Source organism: Balaenoptera ricei, chromosome 8, assembly GCF_028023285.1.
Source record: "Balaenoptera ricei isolate mBalRic1 chromosome 8, mBalRic1.hap2, whole genome shotgun sequence".
In the NCBI taxonomy this organism is placed as follows: Eukaryota; Metazoa; Chordata; class Mammalia; order Artiodactyla; family Balaenopteridae; genus Balaenoptera; species Balaenoptera ricei.
The window spans coordinates 104,533,759-104,552,018 of NC_082646.1; the positions used below are offsets into that span (position 1 = coordinate 104,533,759).

Here is an 18,260-nt window from a genome sequence, read left to right on the forward strand (position 1 = left end):
AAATTCTAGCTCAGCATTTCAATTTTTTTTTTTTTTTAAGCTGCTGCTGACATTTCTTCAAATGAAATCCTCTACTCAGCTTGGAGCTGCTGAAGTGTGTGTGTACGGGGAGCGGAGGGAGCCCTTCTTCCCACCTTCAGGAAGCCCCAAGAGGCAACTCAAATCCCTCCCCAGAAGTGTCCAAACACCACAGGCCAAGGCCAACCACACCCATCTTCCAGATGAGGAGCCCAAGGCTTATTAGTGAAGGACAGCGCTGTGCTCTCAGACTCTAGGGGCGGAAACAGCCCCTTCCCCAGGGTCCCGCCTGAATGGTTCACTGCAGGCAAGCACCTGGCCCCGGGCAGGCACTGGGGAGATCCGGGATCACCTCCTGTAGGCCACTGAGCATGGTCAGCTGCACCTCCACAGGTGTGATGCCAAGTGTGGGTCTGAGATCAGCAGGGGGCCCGCTGCCCGTGGTCCTCTGAGGCCCCTCAGCGCTGAGGCTGAGGCTGCAAGAAGCCAGTGCAGATCCAGGACAGGGGTGCCTCTTGTGCCCCCCGGGGGCGCCTGCAGACATGGCGCTCAGCCCTGAGCCCCCGTCTGCCGCCAGCCCCTGTCCCACTGGGCAAAGGAGTAAAGTGAGGTGAGCCCAGCGTGATCTGCCAAGGTTACTGGTGAGTGGGTGAAGAACAGGAAGGGACCAGGCCCTCAGGTGATCTGAGCCCAAGGCAGATGCCAGCTCCCTGACCCAGAGCAGAGGGGAACTCGGAAAGCCGCCGTCCACCACTACCCCCTCGCCCCGCCAAGACCCTGATGGCCCAAGGATCTGAACTCCAGCTCCAAAATTCATGCAAATTCAATACTCTAGTCCATAATATATCTGGGTTTGTTTTTATATAAAAATAACCTTTTTCCCTAAATTTTTGCACTAGGAAAACATGCCATGCTCACCGTGTGGCTTTATATACCATGCCCCCAGCCCCGGTCCCGTGGGGTCTAGAGCCGTGGCCTGAGGGTTGTGGAGCAGGCAGGGAGGGGGCCCAGGACGGCGGGCAGGGTCCTCAGGCTGAGGCAGGGCAAGGTGGGGGCAGGTGGGGGAGCCTGTCTGGGTGGCTGGGTGGCGCTGGGGCCCTGGGTGCCGCTGCCTTCACTGGTGGAGGTAGGCTTCCAGCCACATGTTGCCAGACTTCTTCAGGGACCTGGGAGGCGGGGGGCAGGAAGAGGTAAGGGACTCAAGTGCAAATATTAACCCCCTCCCCCCACGATGATGAGTGTGAGTAGAGATGTCCCCGTTCCCTGGTGAGCCCCTGTCCCCTGGGGCAGGCACTGGGTGGGGCTGGAGGGGGGCATTGCGAGAGGAGGCTACACTCTCATTAACTGGAGCGGGACCTAGACCTTGAGTCGGGAGGGGGGGCAGCCAAGGCCAAGTCCAGGCAGGAACCAGGGTGGGCCTGTCTCTCCTTCACCCAGCTCTCTCTGTTGTTTCCTCCTGCTGAGCCCCGCGACCCAGAGATTTGTAAGGCTTGGAATCTGCCCACCAGGAGCCTGACATCAGGCAGAGGAACCAGAAACATCAAGAACTTGCTAGGAAACCCTGTGCCAGGTGTCCTAAAGGGGCCATGCCAAGTGGCAGGGGCCCCAAGGATTGGGCTGGGAAGGGCCATGAAGGAGAAGTAGGCGGGACTTCCCTGGTGGCGCAGTGGTAAAGAATCTGCCTGCCAATGCAGGGGACACGGGTTTGAGCCCTGGTCCAGGAAGATCCCACATGCCGCGAGCAACTAAGCCAGTGCGCCGTAACTACTGAGCCTGTGCTCTAGAGCCTGCAAGCCATGACTACTGAGGACCGCGCACCTAGAGCCCGTGATCACAATAGAAGCCACCACAATGAGAAGCCCGCACACTGCAACGAAGAGTAGCCCCTGCTCACCGCAACTAGAGGAAGCCCACTCGCAGCAACAAAGACCCAACACAGCCAAAAATTAATTAATTAATTAAAAAAAAAAAAAAAAGGAGAAGTAGGGGTTCCAACACCAGTATAGAAGGAAGGGCATGCAAGTAAAGGGAACAGCATGTGCTAAGGCAGAGAAGTGGAAGAGCTCTGGCTGAGAATCCGGCCTCTGTTCCCCACTGCCAAGGCTACCATCAGGGCCAAGCCAGGTCATCCCTGGACGGCTGCAGGACCCCCACTCTGCTCTTTCTGCCCCGTCGGTACATTCCCACAGTCAGAGCATCTTTCCAAAATCGTGCCACTCCTCCACTCAGCAACTCTCCCACACACCTAGCACACTCCTGCCTCAGGGCCTTTGCACGGCTATTCCCTTGCCCCAAATATTCTTCCCCTAGATGTCTCCATGGCCAGCCCTCTCCCCTTCTCCCTGCCTTGCTCACACGTTGCCTTCTTAATACCACCCTGCCACCCCCCCCCCCAACTAAGAACTGCAACCCTGCCTGGCACCACCCAGTCCCTCTCCTGCCCCCACCCTCAGGTTCTGTGGTTTTGTTTTGTTTTTTGCCGAAGCACTTCTCCCTTTCTCACATTTTCTGTAATTTACTTATTTTAACTGCTTGTTTTCTGTTTCCCCCGCTCGGATGTCAGCTCCTGGAAGGCAGGGATGTCAGCCTGTTTTGCTCACTGATGTATTTGTAGCACCAAGGACAGGGCCTGGGCCTATGGTAGGTGCTCCCTAAACCCTGGCTACGTGGGTGGACACTGGGAAGGGAGGTCACGGGCTGAGGGCAGAAAGGCTGATCGGAAAGGCCTTGGATGCCAGCTTCTACAGAGGAGCCCACGTGAGCTCAGAGAGCCAGGTGAGTGCTCAGGATGGGGCTGACCAGGCCGAGGGTGGGCAGGGGCCCCCAGGGAGCCACCGTGAGCAGAGAACCCTTACCCGATGATGTCCACCAGGGCGGTGAGGAAGGGCTTCACCTCGTAGCTGAGGCCGTGCTTGGCGCACAGGGCCTTGACCAGCGGGGCCACCCTGCGGTAGTTGTGCCTCGGCATCGTGGGGAAGAGGCTGGGGGCAGGGAGAGCGTGTGCTGGCACCCCCCGTCCACCCATCACCCCCCGGGCCCCGCTCACCACCTCCCGGGCCCTCCGGGAAATCCAGGGCTCACGTCTCGGCCTCCCTGGGGGAAGACTGGACAGAGAGGCTCAGGCCTCACTCCCACCCCCGTGGGCCCCCGGGGCCTGTGCTCACTGGTGCTCAATCTGGAAGTTGAGGTGTCCGCTGAACCAGTCAAGGAAGAGAGAGGGCTCCACGTTGCAGGTGGCTGCCAGCTGCCGGGAGTGGGTGGGGCACGAGTGAGGGGGCTGGCACGGAGCCCGACCCCGTGGCAGCCCCATCAGCGCCCCCATGCCTCTCCGCTGGGACCCCACCCCCACCCCCACCCCCAGGACGGACCCCGCCTCTGCTGCCCACCTGAGAGCTGGCCCAGTCCCGGTGCTTCTCGTGGCCGATCTCCTTGGGGATGTGGTTCATCTGCGTGATCCACACGAACCAGTGGCTCTCCAGGACCCTGTGAGGGGAGGCTCAGGCACTACCCCACGTCCAGCTGACCACTCAGACCCGGGCTTCAGCTTCCCCATCTGTACTATGGGATTGCGGCAACCCCTCCCCGCTAGTGTTTAAAGCAGCTGAGTGGTGCAGGGGCCATTGCCAGGTTGAACCCAGAGTTGCCCTACTCAAGACGGGGGACACCCCCGGGGCCGCGTGTGAGCCAGGCCGCTTCCCTGAGGCCTGCCACCCCCAGGATCTTGCCACTCAACAACCCAGGGAGACAGTACTGTCCCCATTCTGCAGATGGGGACATGGAGGGCTGTGGTCAGGGGCCCCTGCCGCCTGTGTGTGAGCTCCCCATACCCTGCCATGCCAAACCTGGCCATACCTGACAGCCACAAAGAGGAACAGCGCCCCAGGAACACCGTAGAAGGGAATGTAGGACAAGAGGAAGCGGGCGTAGAAGCTGGCGGCCCACAGCAAGTCCTGTAGAGGAGAGAGGAGGAGGGCAGAGGCCTCGAGGCAGCCGGCAAGGGGAGCTGGGTCATCCACCTTTGGCTTGATGTGCCTCGGACGGGCACGTCACCGCCCCTCCCTGGGCCTGGGTGTCTCAGCTAAGTAAGTGGATAGGGTCCTTGCCCTGCCAGCCTCACGGGGCTGACCATGGAGGTGAAGGTGCTGTGCAGGGGCGTGGGCTGAGGGAAGCCTTGCCCGGGAGACAAATGCCTGGCAGAGTGGGCCCAGTGGATCCCTAGCCCCAGGGAGGACACCCCCCACCGTGAGAGACCCACAGCACGCCCTGTGCATACGCCCACTCTCCCCCTGCAACCACACACAGGCACACACTCACTCCCCTTGCGTGGGTGCACACGAATACCGCACCATCACAAGCACATCTGTTTGCGTTGGTTGAGAGGGGCTGCCCCCTGACGCCCCACCTCCTGCCACCACAGCTGTATGCCCAGGGGACCCGGGCAGGGCCCCCACTCACCGTCCACTGCATGCACACCAGCATGTACGCCAGGTTTTCCACCTCGAAGTTCACCAGGGTGAGCAGCGGCGGGCCGACTGCAAGGAGGGGCGTGAGAGGGCTCAGGGGTGGGGTGGGGTCACCGAGCAGGCTGGGCACAGGGATGGGGGAGGGGCTCTGTTCCTCCAGGAACGCCAGCGGCACTTGGTGCTGGTCCCATCCTGCTGGGATGAGCCCGCATCACCCACAGGGCCTGGTCCTCACTCATTCCCTCCGGGTCTGAGCCTCTCCAGGCTGGTCCTCGCCGCGCCACCTCCTGTGCCTCTGCAGCAGGTCGGCACCAGCCTTATACATCCGCGCCCTTCAATCCTCACCTTGTTGCCCCAACGATTTGCCCTAGAGCTCTGGATCGCCCTGAGGTGAGGGTAGGAAGGAACTCTGAAAGCTCCAGGCAAGGCTGTGGTTGTTTCCTTCTGCCGGAAGGTACCCCAGGCAGAGGGGAGGGCTGGGGCAAAGGCCTGGCGATGGAGGTCGGCATGGGCTGCAGGCTAGGGCAACCAGAGAGAGGCCGGGAGAGACCTGGAGGTGCTGTGCTGAGGGGGCTGGAAGCCGTCAGGTGGACCGTGCAGGCCCCGGCATGGCCCCCACCCCCAGGGGGACAAGCGGACACTCACTCAGGAAGAAGTACAGGTGCTGGTGGTTGTAGGGTAAGTATCTGCGCTTCTTCTTGCCGTACTGTGGGGACAGGCAGCCGTTGGGGAGGGCGGCTCTCCAGGCCCTCCTTGTCCCAGGCAGGGTCATGGGGCCGGCTGGGGCCCAGGGGCCAAGGCAACTCTGGATTCTAGCCAACTGGGAAAGGGGGAAGGGGTACCCCCAGAGCAGGGGCTCAGCCTGGAGCTACAGTCGGGGGCTGGGTCAGGGGCTGGGCCACAGCGGGGGGCTCAGGGACTACCAGTTCCCCTCTGCTGCAGGCCCAGCCCGAGCGTGTCCCCCATGCACCTCGACGGACGACTCCCCCAGAAGGAAGACGGGCGCCACGGTCACATCCGGGTCCTTGTGGAAGATGTTGGGCTTGGCGTGGTGCTGGAAGTGGCGGAAGTTCCACCAGTGGGCAGAGAAGCCCTGCAGGGGAGGGGGCTCTCAGGAGTGGGGCCAGGCCGTGCCCCCCTCTCCATGGCAACGGCACACTTGCGCAGACCCAGTGCGGCCTCCCCACCAAGCCCCTGGCTGCCCACCACCCGTCCCCAGCCTCACCTTCAGCTGCCCCATCACAAACTGCTGGGCCACGTGGTTCCACCGGGACTTCCTGAAGATGGAGGTGTGGCCCAGGTCGTGCTGCAGACACCAGCTCTGGGCCTGGGGAGACGCAGGGTCAGGAGCTGAGGCAGGGAGCCGCCTGGGGCCCAGCCCTCCCAGCTCTCAGGGCACCCCCAAAGCTGGCACTCCACTCTAGACCCTAGTAGGCCAGTTTCCTCGGGAGGTCCAGGGGCTGCGGGTCTGTCATGGAGCTGTAGGCGGCAGCCGTCCAGCTCCCAGCCGTGGGCTCTCTCTGGGCTTATTAAGTAAAGAGCTTCCTTCGCGTATTTAAACTGCAGCTTGACCCCCAGATACACACTTATGGGACTGGTCATTCATTCATTCATTCATTCAGCAAATATGTCCCCAGTGTCCATGTGTGCCGGGCCCTGTGTCTGCTGGTCAGTTTAGGTGGCTGCAAGATAGTGCTGGGGTCACCTGGGAGACGGCCAGGATGAGGGCGGCGAGGGTGCTGGGCACCCAGCCGGGGCCGAGGAGGTAGACGATGAGCCAGGCGAGCAGCTCCATGGCCAGGATGTGGCCCAGCAGGAAAGCGAAGAAGGTGGGCTTGGCCTCAAACAGCTTCATGTCCTCGACCGCCTGGCGCAGGGCTCGGAAGTCCTCGATCAGCTGGGCCTGCCACAGCGGAGCGGCTGGTCAGCCGAGGAAGCGAGGGAGGCCCCAGGCGTCCCCGGAAGCCCCCCCAACAGCCACTCCTCCCAGTGTCAGACCCAGTGGGTCTGTGGCCGAAGGGGATGGAGGGACGAGAGTGCCCAGCCTGGGGTGTGAGCTGGGCTGCTGGCTGGCGGCAAAGGCTCCTCCGCCACCCACAAAGGGTGTGGGGTACCTGAGAAGCAGGGAAAACCGCAAGAGTGCAGCTCATCAAAATTCTCATCATAGATGGGGATGCAGGGCCCAGAGCAGGGAAGGGGCTTGCCTGGGGTCCCCCAGCAAACGCTGGCGCAGGTGTCCCTACAGCTCTGCCTACAACTGTCTGCCCGGGAAGGGATGGCAGACCCAGCCTTGGCCCCAGGGCCCCTTGGGATAATTCGAATGAAGCTGCTACTGGCAATGCCTTCCGTCCCCTCCAGCCCCCCGCTGGGGGCTTAGCCTCCACCAGGGCCCTGCTCACATTCTGGGGTCCATCCTGGCTGGGCTCCTCCGGGGCCAGCTCTCCAATCAGCAGGGGCTGCAGGAACTTGCGCACAAAATTGAGGTCCTGGTGGAAGGCGTGGAAGGCATCCTGAAGGAGAGTAGACAGTCAGGTGGACAGACAGACCGCTGGAGTAGCACCCAGAGGCAGCAGGCAGAGACAAAGTGGAAGGGCTGTCTATGGAAGGGCAGAGCAGACAGACACAGACAGGCAGGCAGGCAGGCAGGCAGCTGGTTTTACAGCAGTCACAGAAATAGGACCACACGGGTCAGCCTTGCCTGTGAGCCCTCCCTGGTCCTCCCCAGGCCTTGGGTGCCCCAACGGACATCCCTCGCCTGCCAGGCTCCAGCTGTTTCACACCACCATGGGGCCCTTCCCCAAATTTGGTTGGGTATTTTAAAATCTGGATTTACAGGGGACTTCCCTGGTGGTCCAGTGGGTAAGACTCCGTGCTCCCAATGCAGGGGGCCCGGGATCGATCCCTGGTTGGAGGAACTAGATCCCACATGCATGGCGCAACTAAGAGCCCGCGTGCCACAACTAAGAGCCCACGTGCCGCAACTAAGACCCGGCACAGCCACAATAAATAAATAAATAAATATATTTTTAAAAAGTCTGGATTGGGACTTCCCTGGTGGCGCAGTGGTTAAGAATCCGCCTGCCAATGCAGGGGAGACGTGTTCAAGCCCTGGTCCGGGAAGATCCCACATGCCGCGGAGCAACTAAGCCCATGAGCCACAACTACTGAGCCTGCGCTCTAGAGCCAACGAGGCACAACTACTGAAGTCCGCATGCCTAGAGCCTGTGCTCTGCAACAAGAGAAGCCACCGCAATGAGAAGCCCGCACACCGCAACAAAGAGTAGCCCCCGCTCGCTGCAACTAGAGAAAGCCCGGGCGCAGCAACAAAGACCCAACGCAGCCAAAAATAAATAAATAAATAAATAAATTTAAAAAAATAAATCAGGATTTACAGAAAGTTCTCCCTGGAAGACTCTGATTCCTTTCCTGAAAGGGTTTGACTTTTCCAAAAAGATCACTGGAAAGCTTTCTTGAAATCATATGCTTTTCTACTGGGTCACAAATATCAGATTAATCAGCTTTCACAAACACAAGCAACGGGTAAAATGTGGGTGAGGAAACTTGTAATTGACGACCACTGGGCCACCGGGAGAAAAAAAATCAGTCGAGGACCACACAGCCCGAAGACGCTCGAACAGTTAAACTCATTTGATTTTAAAAGCAGGAGTGGAAAATATAAGTTTTTTAAACAGTAAGTTAAATAAACAATCTAACATTCCTGTGATTCTCTGTAATGGGGGCGGGGTGCAAAGCAGGAGAAGGGGTTGGAGGAAGACAGTGACCCCAGGAAAGATAAAGGGCTGTGGAAAGGGACCGGTCAGGAAGTGACCCCCACCTCTAGCAGCGGGCAGTTCTGAAGTGTGAGTAAACTTGAGCTTCACGCTTGGGACTCACTCAGTCTTCCTGATCTAGCCCTGGCGTCACTGGCTCATTGTTGTTCACAGCTCTGCAACCAGTTTTTATCTTTGCACTTTCAGAGGCTCTCTCTGAGGGAGCCAACCCCCAGCCGGCCAGCAGCCTGAACTGTGGAAGCAGTGCCTGGAGTAGTGGCGGGTCCCCTTGGGCCGGGGAAGGTGACTGCTGGCTGCTAATGAGCCTAGCAGCGTCTGGTGGGTGCTAAAACAGCAGGGCCCCTGTACTCACTCCAGGACATCCCACACCGTCCCATCCCCGGGGCCAGAAACACCTCAGGCCCCTCTAGCCCCCACCTAAAGGCCACCCCTGCAGGATTCACCCAAGGGGTCCCCTTTCCTGCTCTCTTACTGGCCCAGGGCAGTCTGAGGACCTGGGGGCTCAGAGGATGTAGCTTCTGGGATAACCTAGGCCCTTGGGAAGGCTGACTTGGGGCCCCTCCCTGGAGCTCATAATAGGGGAAGGGGTTGTATAGGTACAGACCTCACCCTCACCAGGGAAGAGCCTTGATGGAGGGGCAGCACCCCTGGGAGGGGGGGGAGGGGAGGCTGGCCCCACAGGAAGCTTCCCCGGGCGCTGGCCTACTGGGGAGCGGGGGGAGTGGCATGGGCAGGGGAGCCAAGAGGAAGACTGCTCTTGTGCGTGGCTGACCCCGCTCACTGTGACCTTGAGCGAGTCTGTTCTCCTGCCTGGAACTAGGCAAATCCAGGGGGCAAATCAAAGGGGCGCGCCTCCAGGGCCTTTCGGGCTCTGGACTATAGAGCGTTAAGTTTTTTTTCTTTTTAATTATAGTCAAACACACATAAAATTGACCGTCTTCACCACTTTTTTTTTAATAAGATATGTGAGGTACACCCTTAACTTTTTTTTTTAAATTTTATTTATTTATTTATTTTATTTATGGCTGTGTTGGGTCTTCGTTTCTGTGCGAGGGCTTTCTCTAGTTGCGGCAAGCGGGGGCCACTCTTCATCGCGGTGCGCAGGCCTCTCACTATCGCGGCCTCTCTTGTTGCGGAGCACAGGCTCCAGACACACAGGCTCTAGAGCATGGGCTCAGTAATTGTGGTGCACGGGCCTAGTTGCTCCGCGGCATGTGGGATCTTCCCAGACCAGGGCTCAAACCTGTGTCCCCTGCATTGGCAGGCAGATTCTCAACCACTGCGCCACCAGGGAAGCCCCTTCACCATTTTGAAGTGTACAGTTCAGTGGCATTAAGTGTACTCACACTGTTGGGCAACCATCACCGCCATCCATCTCCAAAACTTTTTCATCTTCCCCAATTGAAACTCTGTCCCCATGAAACCCTAGCTCACCATTTCCACCTCCCCCAGCCTCTGGAAACCACCATGCTGCCTTCTGTCTCTATGAATTGACTCGTAGAAACTTCCCTGGCGGTCCAGTGGTTAAGACTCTGCGCTTCCACTGCAGCGGGCACGGGTTCCACCCCTGGTCAGGGAACTAAGATCCCACCTGCTTCGAGGTGCGGCCAAAAAAAAAAAGAATTGACTTGTAGAAGAGGAATCATACAGTATTTGTCCTTTTGTGACTGACTTGTCACTTAGCATAATGTCTTCAAGGTTCCTCCACGTGTGGCATGTCAGAATTTCCTTCCTTTTTAAGGCTGAACGAGCGTTGACTCTGATTACCTCTCGTTTTCTTTGACACCCCCCTGGTGGCACACAGAGCCCACACGTGCACAGAGGCACACGGCATGCTCACAACGAGTGTGACACCAGAGGTGCACACGTGTCACGGAAGTGCAGTGCCTTAAGCATGCGCCTCCACAGGTGCAGACACCACCACCGACCCACGAAGGCTCCCAGACACGCTTGGGAATCCGCGCACAGGCAAGGCCACAAGAACACCTAGACAGACAGACCCAGCCTGGCACACACGCAAACTCACAGAGCAGCTGTGTGTACTGTGGCTACGGCCCCAGGCTTTCCTCCCTCCCAGCCCCGCTCTCTCACGACCTCTGTGTCTGTTCTGGGGCCACCCCAGTGCCTGGCAGACCTCAGATGCTCCAGGGCCATGCTGAGGAGCTGTGGGAGCCGCTCTCCCTCCCCGACTCCTTTCCCTTTGTCCTGATTCACCCAAGCCAGGCCTGGAAATACCCTGAGGGAGGACAGAGCCAGGGTTGCCCGAGGGACCCCCAGCCAGGCATGTCCTTTGCACTGAGGAGGGAAGGTGTGAGCCCCCTCAGGTCCGGGCAGGGACATCCCAGAGGTCGTGGACAAGCATTCAGCTGGTGGGTGGGAATGCGCGGGGCTGTGGCAGGTCCTCGGATAGCAGCTCGGGTTCCTGGGGCTGGGTGGGCACTGCTGAGCCTACGCTTCTTGTGGTCTGAGTACCAACAAGGTGGGTCCCTGGCCGTAGACCAAAACCTCAGCAAACAGCTTTTTCTGGAACATTGGCTGGGGCCATGTGACTCAGTCCTCTTTGGCCTCTGCTTAAGGATTCAGGAGCTGGGCAGAAGACTCAGGGAGGTTGAGCCACTTACCCAAGGTCACACAGCTCTATTTGATGGAGGTTGGACCAGAACTTGGTCTGACTGTAAAACTATGCTTGTGGCCACTCGGCAGTAGCCCCGGGGTGGCCAGTCCCGGTCAGAGGGGAGGCAGTGGGTCTCCTAGGTGGAGGGAAGGGGCCCTCATCGTGAGGCTGGTCACCATCCCGAGTAGCCAAGGATCTGACTGCTTGGAGACTGGGCTGTGGGGGTCAGGATGGTGGTCCTGGTGTTTCTGGGGCTGCACTGACCAAGTTTCAGTGTACTGCAGGAGGCCCCACCCCTGATGCGCCTGGAAACGTCCTCCCAGGGGCAGAGGTGTAAACTCTGCGACCCTCCCCCACGGGAGTGGCAATTGAGGCCTCTCACTAGTTCTTGGAACAGAGTTGGGTGAAACTTTTAGAATTAAAACGATGTCTCTAAACATAAGCTGCGGTTGGCAGGGACAGGCCCTTGTTCACAGCGGCGGCCTCAGAGCCCTGCACAGCGCAGGGGCAGGATGGCAGGGGTGAATAAGTGGACAAGGAGCTCACAAGCCAGGGGTCTGAACCATTTTGCCCGCGAGGGAACAGAGGCTCTGGCCTGCCCAGGTCAGAGTTTGTAGTGGCAGAGCTGGGATTCGAATCCAGGTCTATCTTCTGTGATGTCCCTGCTCTCCCAGGACAGAGCTCCCACCCAGCCTTGCTTCAGTCCCTGGAAGCCTCAGAGTGGCTCCTGCCCTGCCCCCAGCCCCACCTTGAACTCCAGGTAGCAGCTGGTTAAGGGTGGGAGTGGGGAGACTTAGGAGCCAGCCTGCAAGGGATGGAATCTGAGCCGCCACTTAAGAGCCGAGCCCTGGAGCCACAGACAAGGTCGCACCCCCTCTCCATCCTATATTTTGTCAGTAAATCAGGAACCACAAATACCCATCTCGTGGAGCTGCTGGGAGGACTGAGTCAGTGCAGGCAGAGCACTTAGAAGGGGCCTGGCGTCCAGTGAGATTCCGGCCCGCAGGCCTGAGGCAGGAGGGTGGAGGTGCGCCCTGCTGGTCACGTCCTGGCCAGCCTGAGGCTAGGAAACAGGAGGGGCTGGCAGCCTCCTTCCACCCCAGAGATAAGGTAGGGGTGGGGAGCATTTCTGGTCACTTCTCCAAAGAATCTGGAATGTTCCAGATCAGGAAGGGGGTAGAGCAGGGAAGGAAGCATGGCTGCTGGGGGTTCAGGTGGTCTGGGTCTGCTCCTCTTAACCTCGGCTCAGGAGGCAGCAGTGGGTTGTGAGGATGGGTGAGTGGACACACCCAGGAATTTCTTCCTCCCTCCCTCCCTCTCCTGGGTGGGAAGATAAAGCAGGATCTCACGCCCAGGTCAGACGCTCCTTCCCATCCTCTCCCTGGGTCTCCTCACAGGAGGCCAATAAGGAGGCACTATCAGTATCCCCATTTTATAGATGAGGAAACTGAGGCCAAAGGGCACACAGCCCTGAACATGAGCATCAACTCCCGCTGGAGCAGCAGAGCCCAGCTCAAGGACGGATGTCCTCAGGAAGTTGCCCCTGTCCCCCCAGCACCCCTGGTGTCCCTGGTGACAGGTGTGGTGGTGGTGGTGGGGGTTCCTCCATCCAACACCCTTGGCCTCACAGGTGTCACTGACCCAGCAGTGGCCTGAAGTGGCCAGGCCCTCTGGCCCCGGGTCCTCTCTCCACCACTGAGCTCTGGCTCTTTCCCGCTGCTGTTTCCTGAGAAACCCGTGGCTGCCGCTTGGGCATCCTTGGGAGGAAATGCAGAGAGACTGCCAGGGTGCTTAGTATACTAGCATCCCCACCCCTGCTCCCCAAGTTCCTGCCCAGCACCATATGATCCGACGCCTCCTCCAGGGCACTGCCATCCCCCTCTCTCCCCACCAGGGGCCTGGGTGGGTGGGGACATTGCAGAAAACACCCACAGAGCCCAGAGAGGTCACACTTCACGGGGAGTGGCCCTTAGGCAGCTTTCAAGGCAGCTGGCGTGGTAAGCGGAAGCAGAGTACGGGCTCTGGAGCCAGGTTGTCTGAGTTCCTGGCCAGCCCCTCTCTCCGGCCCCACCCTCGCTCCAGAGCCTCAGATCTGCCCAGACCTGCCCCTCCCCAACTCCCAGATACAAACCCCATCCTCCAAGCCCAAGGACAAAGGCCCTGCCCTTTGAGGGTTCCAAGAAGATCCCTTCAAATCACCCATATTCAACCTCAGTCTCCTCATCTGCAAAATGGGCTAACGCTAGGACTACCTCTGAAGTTTGTTTTCTCAAGACCACACTGAGCTAAATCCTAATGGTTCCTGTTGGTGTGCCTGAGCCCACAGCATCACTTGCCCCCTGCCCTGGACATACCTGCACGCCAGGGCCCAGATGAATGGCCACCTCTTCCAAGTGGCCTCCCCTGGGGAGGGCAGGTCCCCACCATCTCTTCTCTTAATGCCTCCCCCTTCTCCTAGGAGGCTCTGCCTTCCCCCTCCTCATTAGGGATCTGTTTAAATGTATATCAGATTCCCCTGGCTTCCCTGCTCTGCCCTTCACGCTCGCCTTAGAATAAAACAAAAGTCCTGCTTCCCCTGCTACCTCTGGACCACACTGCCTGCCCTTCTCCTCACTGCTGTGCTCCAGCTACGCTGACAGCTGATAGCCTTGCTGTTCCTTAAATGCACGGAGTACAGTCCCACCGCTGAGCCTTTGCCCTAGCTGGTCCCTCTGCCAAGGAACATCCTCCTAGCAGATTTTTTTTTTTTTTTTTTTGTGCAGCATGTGGATTCTTAGTTCCCCGACCAGGGATCGAGCCCGTGCTCCCTGCAGCGGAAGAGTGGAGTCCTAACCACTGGACTGCCAGGGAAGTCCCTCCTAGCACATTTTTTGTTCACAGCTGTATCTTCAGAGGTTAGAACAGGGTTTGGCACGTAGGATATGCTCGTTGCATATCTGCTGTTGGATTTAATGATTTGATAATTGAAGAATGAATGAATGAATGAAATAAACAGCTAAGTGGCAGTGGAGCAGGTGGTTACGAACATGGGCTGTGGATTCAAATCCCAGACCCATCACTTAATTTCCAGTCACTATGCCTCTCTGAGTCTGTTTTCTCATCTGTAAAATGGAAATAGCAGTAACAGTACCTGTCCCACAGAGGTATCGTGAGGATTCAAAGAGGGAGTATCTATAAATCAAGCACTGAATTCGGAGCCTGGCACATAGTAGGTGCTCGGCGCCCAGCCCTGTTAAACTCATGACCAGCAGCGGCTGGGCCTCACCCCTCCATGGCTGGCTCCACTAGTCTCAGGCCGCCTATGACTCTTAGACAAACCTGGCCCAAGGCCCAGAGCACTCTCCCCAGGGTACCCGGCTTTGTATCCCAGGATGGCCACAGACTGACTTCACGGCGCAGGAACTCTGGGCATTTCCTGGCAGGAAGGCTTTTGTGGCGTGAACAGGAGAACAGCTGATGGGCAGCAGGGGCTGCTAAAAGGTGGCTGCGGGAACAGAGCCCGGCAAGATGGCTGCCCCACCCCCACCTGTGTTCCAGGGCCGGGGATGGCGTGCCTGGGATCTGGGCTGGACCACACAGGGCACTGGGGTGATCTGATCCCCGCTCTGCCCTGTGGGCCCACCACAGACAAAGACTGGGGTCCCCCAACCCCAGCCTCCTCACAGCCCCTTTGGCCTGAACAGACCAGGTATTTCTGGCAACTCCAGCCCAGTGTTTGGGGCCTCGGGGAAGCTAAGAGATGGCCTGACATCATGTCCTGTGACAGCCGTGAATGAACCAGACAAGGTCACCCAGCAAAGAGGTGGCTACGCCATGGCTGTCCACTGCACTCTACAGTCTGCAGGGCACACTCACACTTATCAGCTGGCAACATACACTGACCAGGAACAACTACACGGCAGCTCTGGGGCCAGGGAGTTGAGAAGGCACAGTCCCGCCCTCAGCCGGCTCACTGTCTGGCCCAGCTGTCCCCACTTTACAGATGAGGAAACTGAAGTTCGGAGGAGTGACATGCCTGGCTCCAGGTCCCTGAGAGCCTCCAATGGCAGAGCCGGGACCTGGCCCCAGGGAACGGACAGAGTGTTTTAATGGAAATGGGAAAACAGACCTTACTGGTGACGAATCAGTGAGAAAACTGTCAAGTGGGGTCTAAGGGTCTAGAGCTAAATGGGGTTCCCACATGGGAGGGCCCCCAGCACAGACCTGGGCACCAAGCAGGAAAAAACGATTCGTAAATATTCTCCATCGTCTTCCTCTTGCCAGCCTCCATCCCGTCTGACAGGTCAGAGGTTGAAAACAGGCCAGAGTAGCCACCCCCAGCATCCTGGAGGGGTGGCCAGGGCTCAGCCAGGCTGAGGGGGGAGGGGCTGTGGCACCTCACGCCCCCCACGCCCTGGCAGCAACGCACACATGTATAACCACGCACACAAACACGTGCCTCGTTCGCACATGTACAGGCCTAACACGGCCACACACTCCCTGGCCCACAGTCAGCTCCAACTCCGTGGCCACCGCCGGGCCGCTCAGCACCACCCACAAGGCTTTCTCGGTCAGCTTCTAGAGTTTCAGGAGGTTTCTGACCCTAACCTCTCAGCTTCCTGGGGAAGTGAGAAAGAGACACTTCTCCCCCTAAAAGAGTCCCGGGAAGGTTGCCCAAGCCATGGGAGAAGGCAGTGGGCAGACAGCAGATGTTTCTGGCAACAGGGGCACTGACCCTCCTGCGACGGGACACAACCGCTTTTGTTATCTAAAGTTCCGCCAGTTAGGGATTCATCCCCTGGAATCTTGAAGACCTTCCTGGTACCCAGCGTGACCAGCCTAGAATTTTGGATGGTCAAGGACAGAGTGTCATGGCCCCGAGTCCTATTGTCCAGATGGGGGAGTGCGGGAAAAGGGTCTGGTGAGGAGTCTCATCCCGATGCTGCTCTGCCAGATGGTCCCACTGGACAGGCCACATTCCTCCTTGACCAAAACATGTCTGAACATGGCTGGGAAGGGGAAGCTGGGGTCCACAGGGGCCAGCCTGTTCCTGGGGTGAATGTGCTTCCCAAAGAGGCCCACCCAGCCTGACTAGCAAAATTCTCCCACATGCAGCTGTTAGCCCAGGAGAGGTGAGTCACGGCTCCTCAGAGCCATTTACAGCAGCAGCTCTTGGGAAAGCCACAGACCTCTAGGCCTCGCTCAAGTTTTGCTGCCCAGCCTCCAGCCTCTGATGGCACATCCTTGCCAGCCCCTGGGGAACCCGCCCTACCTCTGGCTTCCAGCAAGCGCTCAGCATGAGGAGCCTGGTCTGGGAGAGCCAGCACTGAGAGGAGGAACGTCACAGCATCAGGGAGCCCCCTCACCAAGGGCCAGTGCTTTCTGCCATGACACACCCACCTCTGAGAGCCCCTTCCTCCCGCACAGATCTGCTCCAGCCCAGCCCTGCTCCACTGCCGGGGGTATGGGTCCTCCATGCTGATGTGGTCTCCTTACTCCACATCAGGCCCCGGCTAGTACATCCCAACTCTGGGTCCCCAGCCGGGAGGTCAAAGGTCAGCGAGAGTAGGAAGGATGCTAAGGCCCCGCCGGTGGAGCAGGGCACGGTGCCCACGAGCAGGCCCCGGCGAGCGCTGGGCTCTACCCCGCCAGCGGTGGGCGGCCTTACCGTGGCGTCCTCGGCGCCGTGGTGGCCGATGAGGCGGCTGCCCCCCGGGTGCCGCTGTGCCCAGCGGCTGATGTCGTAGACGCGACGCTCGATGACCAGCCACTTGTCGCCTGGCAGGTTGTGCGGGCGGATCTGCTCCCAGCGGAAGGTGGGCAGCGGCGCCCCCAGCTGCGCAGGTCCCCCTCCGGGCTCCCCGACGCCGCCCATGGCTGCGTGCAAAAGTCCTCGCGAAGCCGGGACCTCGCCGAGCGAGACCCCTTGAGCAGCGAGGCCGCGTTCAAAGACCTCCTCCGCCGCCACCCGCTGCTCCGCGGCCCCGCCCTGCCGCTGCGGCCGCCGTACGAGCGTGCGCCGGGCTGTCTGCGGGCAACTTTTCACTCCCTTATAATCGCGCTGACAGCGCTCGCCTCGCCCCTCCCCGCACCCCGGCCCCCGCCGCCGCCCCGTGCCCGCCCCAATCCCGGCGCAGCGCCTTGGCCCCCATTGGCTGCGCCGCGCTCCGGCGGGGCTGGCGGGGAGGGCCGTGTCGAGGCTGGCGCGCCCCGCCCGCGAGGCTCCGCGGCCACCACACCCTGGCCTGCGGGGGGCACCGTCCGCAGCCCGGCTTGCGCTCGGCGGGGCGGGGCGGGGGCGGGGCGGGGCCGGAGGGACGGAAAGCCCACGGCCGGCGTCCGCCGCGCCCTCGGGGGTCCGGTCCGCGCCCAGTGGGGCCCAGAACAAGAGTCTGCGAAGAATGGGCTTCCCGCTGCGCCTCCTAGAACGTTAAACCCTGAGCGCTCAGAGGTGGGGACACTACCTAGGGGTAACCGTAAACAGCTCTCAAACCCTGGGCCCTCAGAATCGGCTCAGCGAGGCCCCTCCATCGGGACTGAGGTTACTGGCCTGACCGCCCTCCCCCCGCCCCCGCCCCGGACCATCTATGGAAGTCGGTGGTCTTCCTGCCTTTGGAGCTGCAGGGTCGGTGACGCCTCGGGATGGCCATTGGGACAGAAGGGGAGCAGAGTGGGGAGTGGGGTGCTGTCATTCACCGGATGTGTTTGCTCTACTGGCTGGCTTGCCCCGTACAGTACCCTTGCCTATTTTTTACTTAAATTCCTTCTGAGAGTGTAGGTTGCTCCCCTACACTTTGTAATTTTTTTGAGACAAAGGTACGTGTTCTTAAAAGTTAAGAATTCACACCTAACGCCTAATGAAATCAGGCTAAGGTTATGCTACAGGGCAGGAAGTGTCAAACTTGAGTGCACGTCAGAATCACCAGAGGGCCTGTCAAGACACTGACCGCTGGGCTCATCCCCGGAGTGGGACTCAGCAGGTCTGCTTTGGGGGCAGAGGATTGTGTTTTAACAAGTTCCCAGGTGATGCTGATGTGGTGAGGCGGATGTCCTGGTTTGGGGAACACACTTTGAGAACCCTAAGTAGAGTTCTCTGATGTGCTAAAATTTTATTTTCGTTTAACACTTTGTAGGAAATCATTGTCACTAATATTTGTGGGACAGGTTGGGCAGGATCCAAAGAAGGGCTTGAGGGGTCGTGTGGGTTCTCCTTGGTACCAGGAGCACCTGCATTCGGTTGCCAGGACAACCAGTAAGGCCTTGTCGCCAGCACAGCTGTGGGCGGCCTGAGCCCTCTCCACTGAGGCGTCCTTGAGCCCCCTCCCTGAGCATGTGTGGGGATAGAGGAATGTGGTTGGCAGCTAAGGCTGGAGGTGACGGCAGATGCCCCTGCCC

The 18,260-nt window shown here is 59.4% G+C and overlaps 1 protein-coding gene across 1 annotated transcript; it reads right to left on the reverse strand.

Moving 5' to 3' along the window:
- Window positions 1-860: 860 nt before the first annotated feature.
- FADS3 (fatty acid desaturase 3) lies at window positions 861-16,936 on the reverse strand. Its single transcript, XM_059931745.1, has 12 exons — window positions 16,534-16,936; window positions 6,881-6,991; window positions 6,187-6,384; window positions 5,707-5,808; window positions 5,452-5,574; window positions 5,127-5,187; window positions 4,474-4,550; window positions 3,871-3,968; window positions 3,405-3,501; window positions 3,183-3,262; window positions 2,874-2,999; window positions 861-1,184 (listed from the first exon to the last, which is right to left on the reverse strand). Exons 1-12 carry the CDS (start codon window positions 16,738-16,740, stop codon window positions 1,133-1,135), a joined length of 1,332 nt encoding a protein of 443 aa, XP_059787728.1. The 5' UTR covers window positions 16,741-16,936; the 3' UTR covers window positions 861-1,132.
- Between the last annotated feature and the right edge of the window lie 1,324 nt (window positions 16,937-18,260).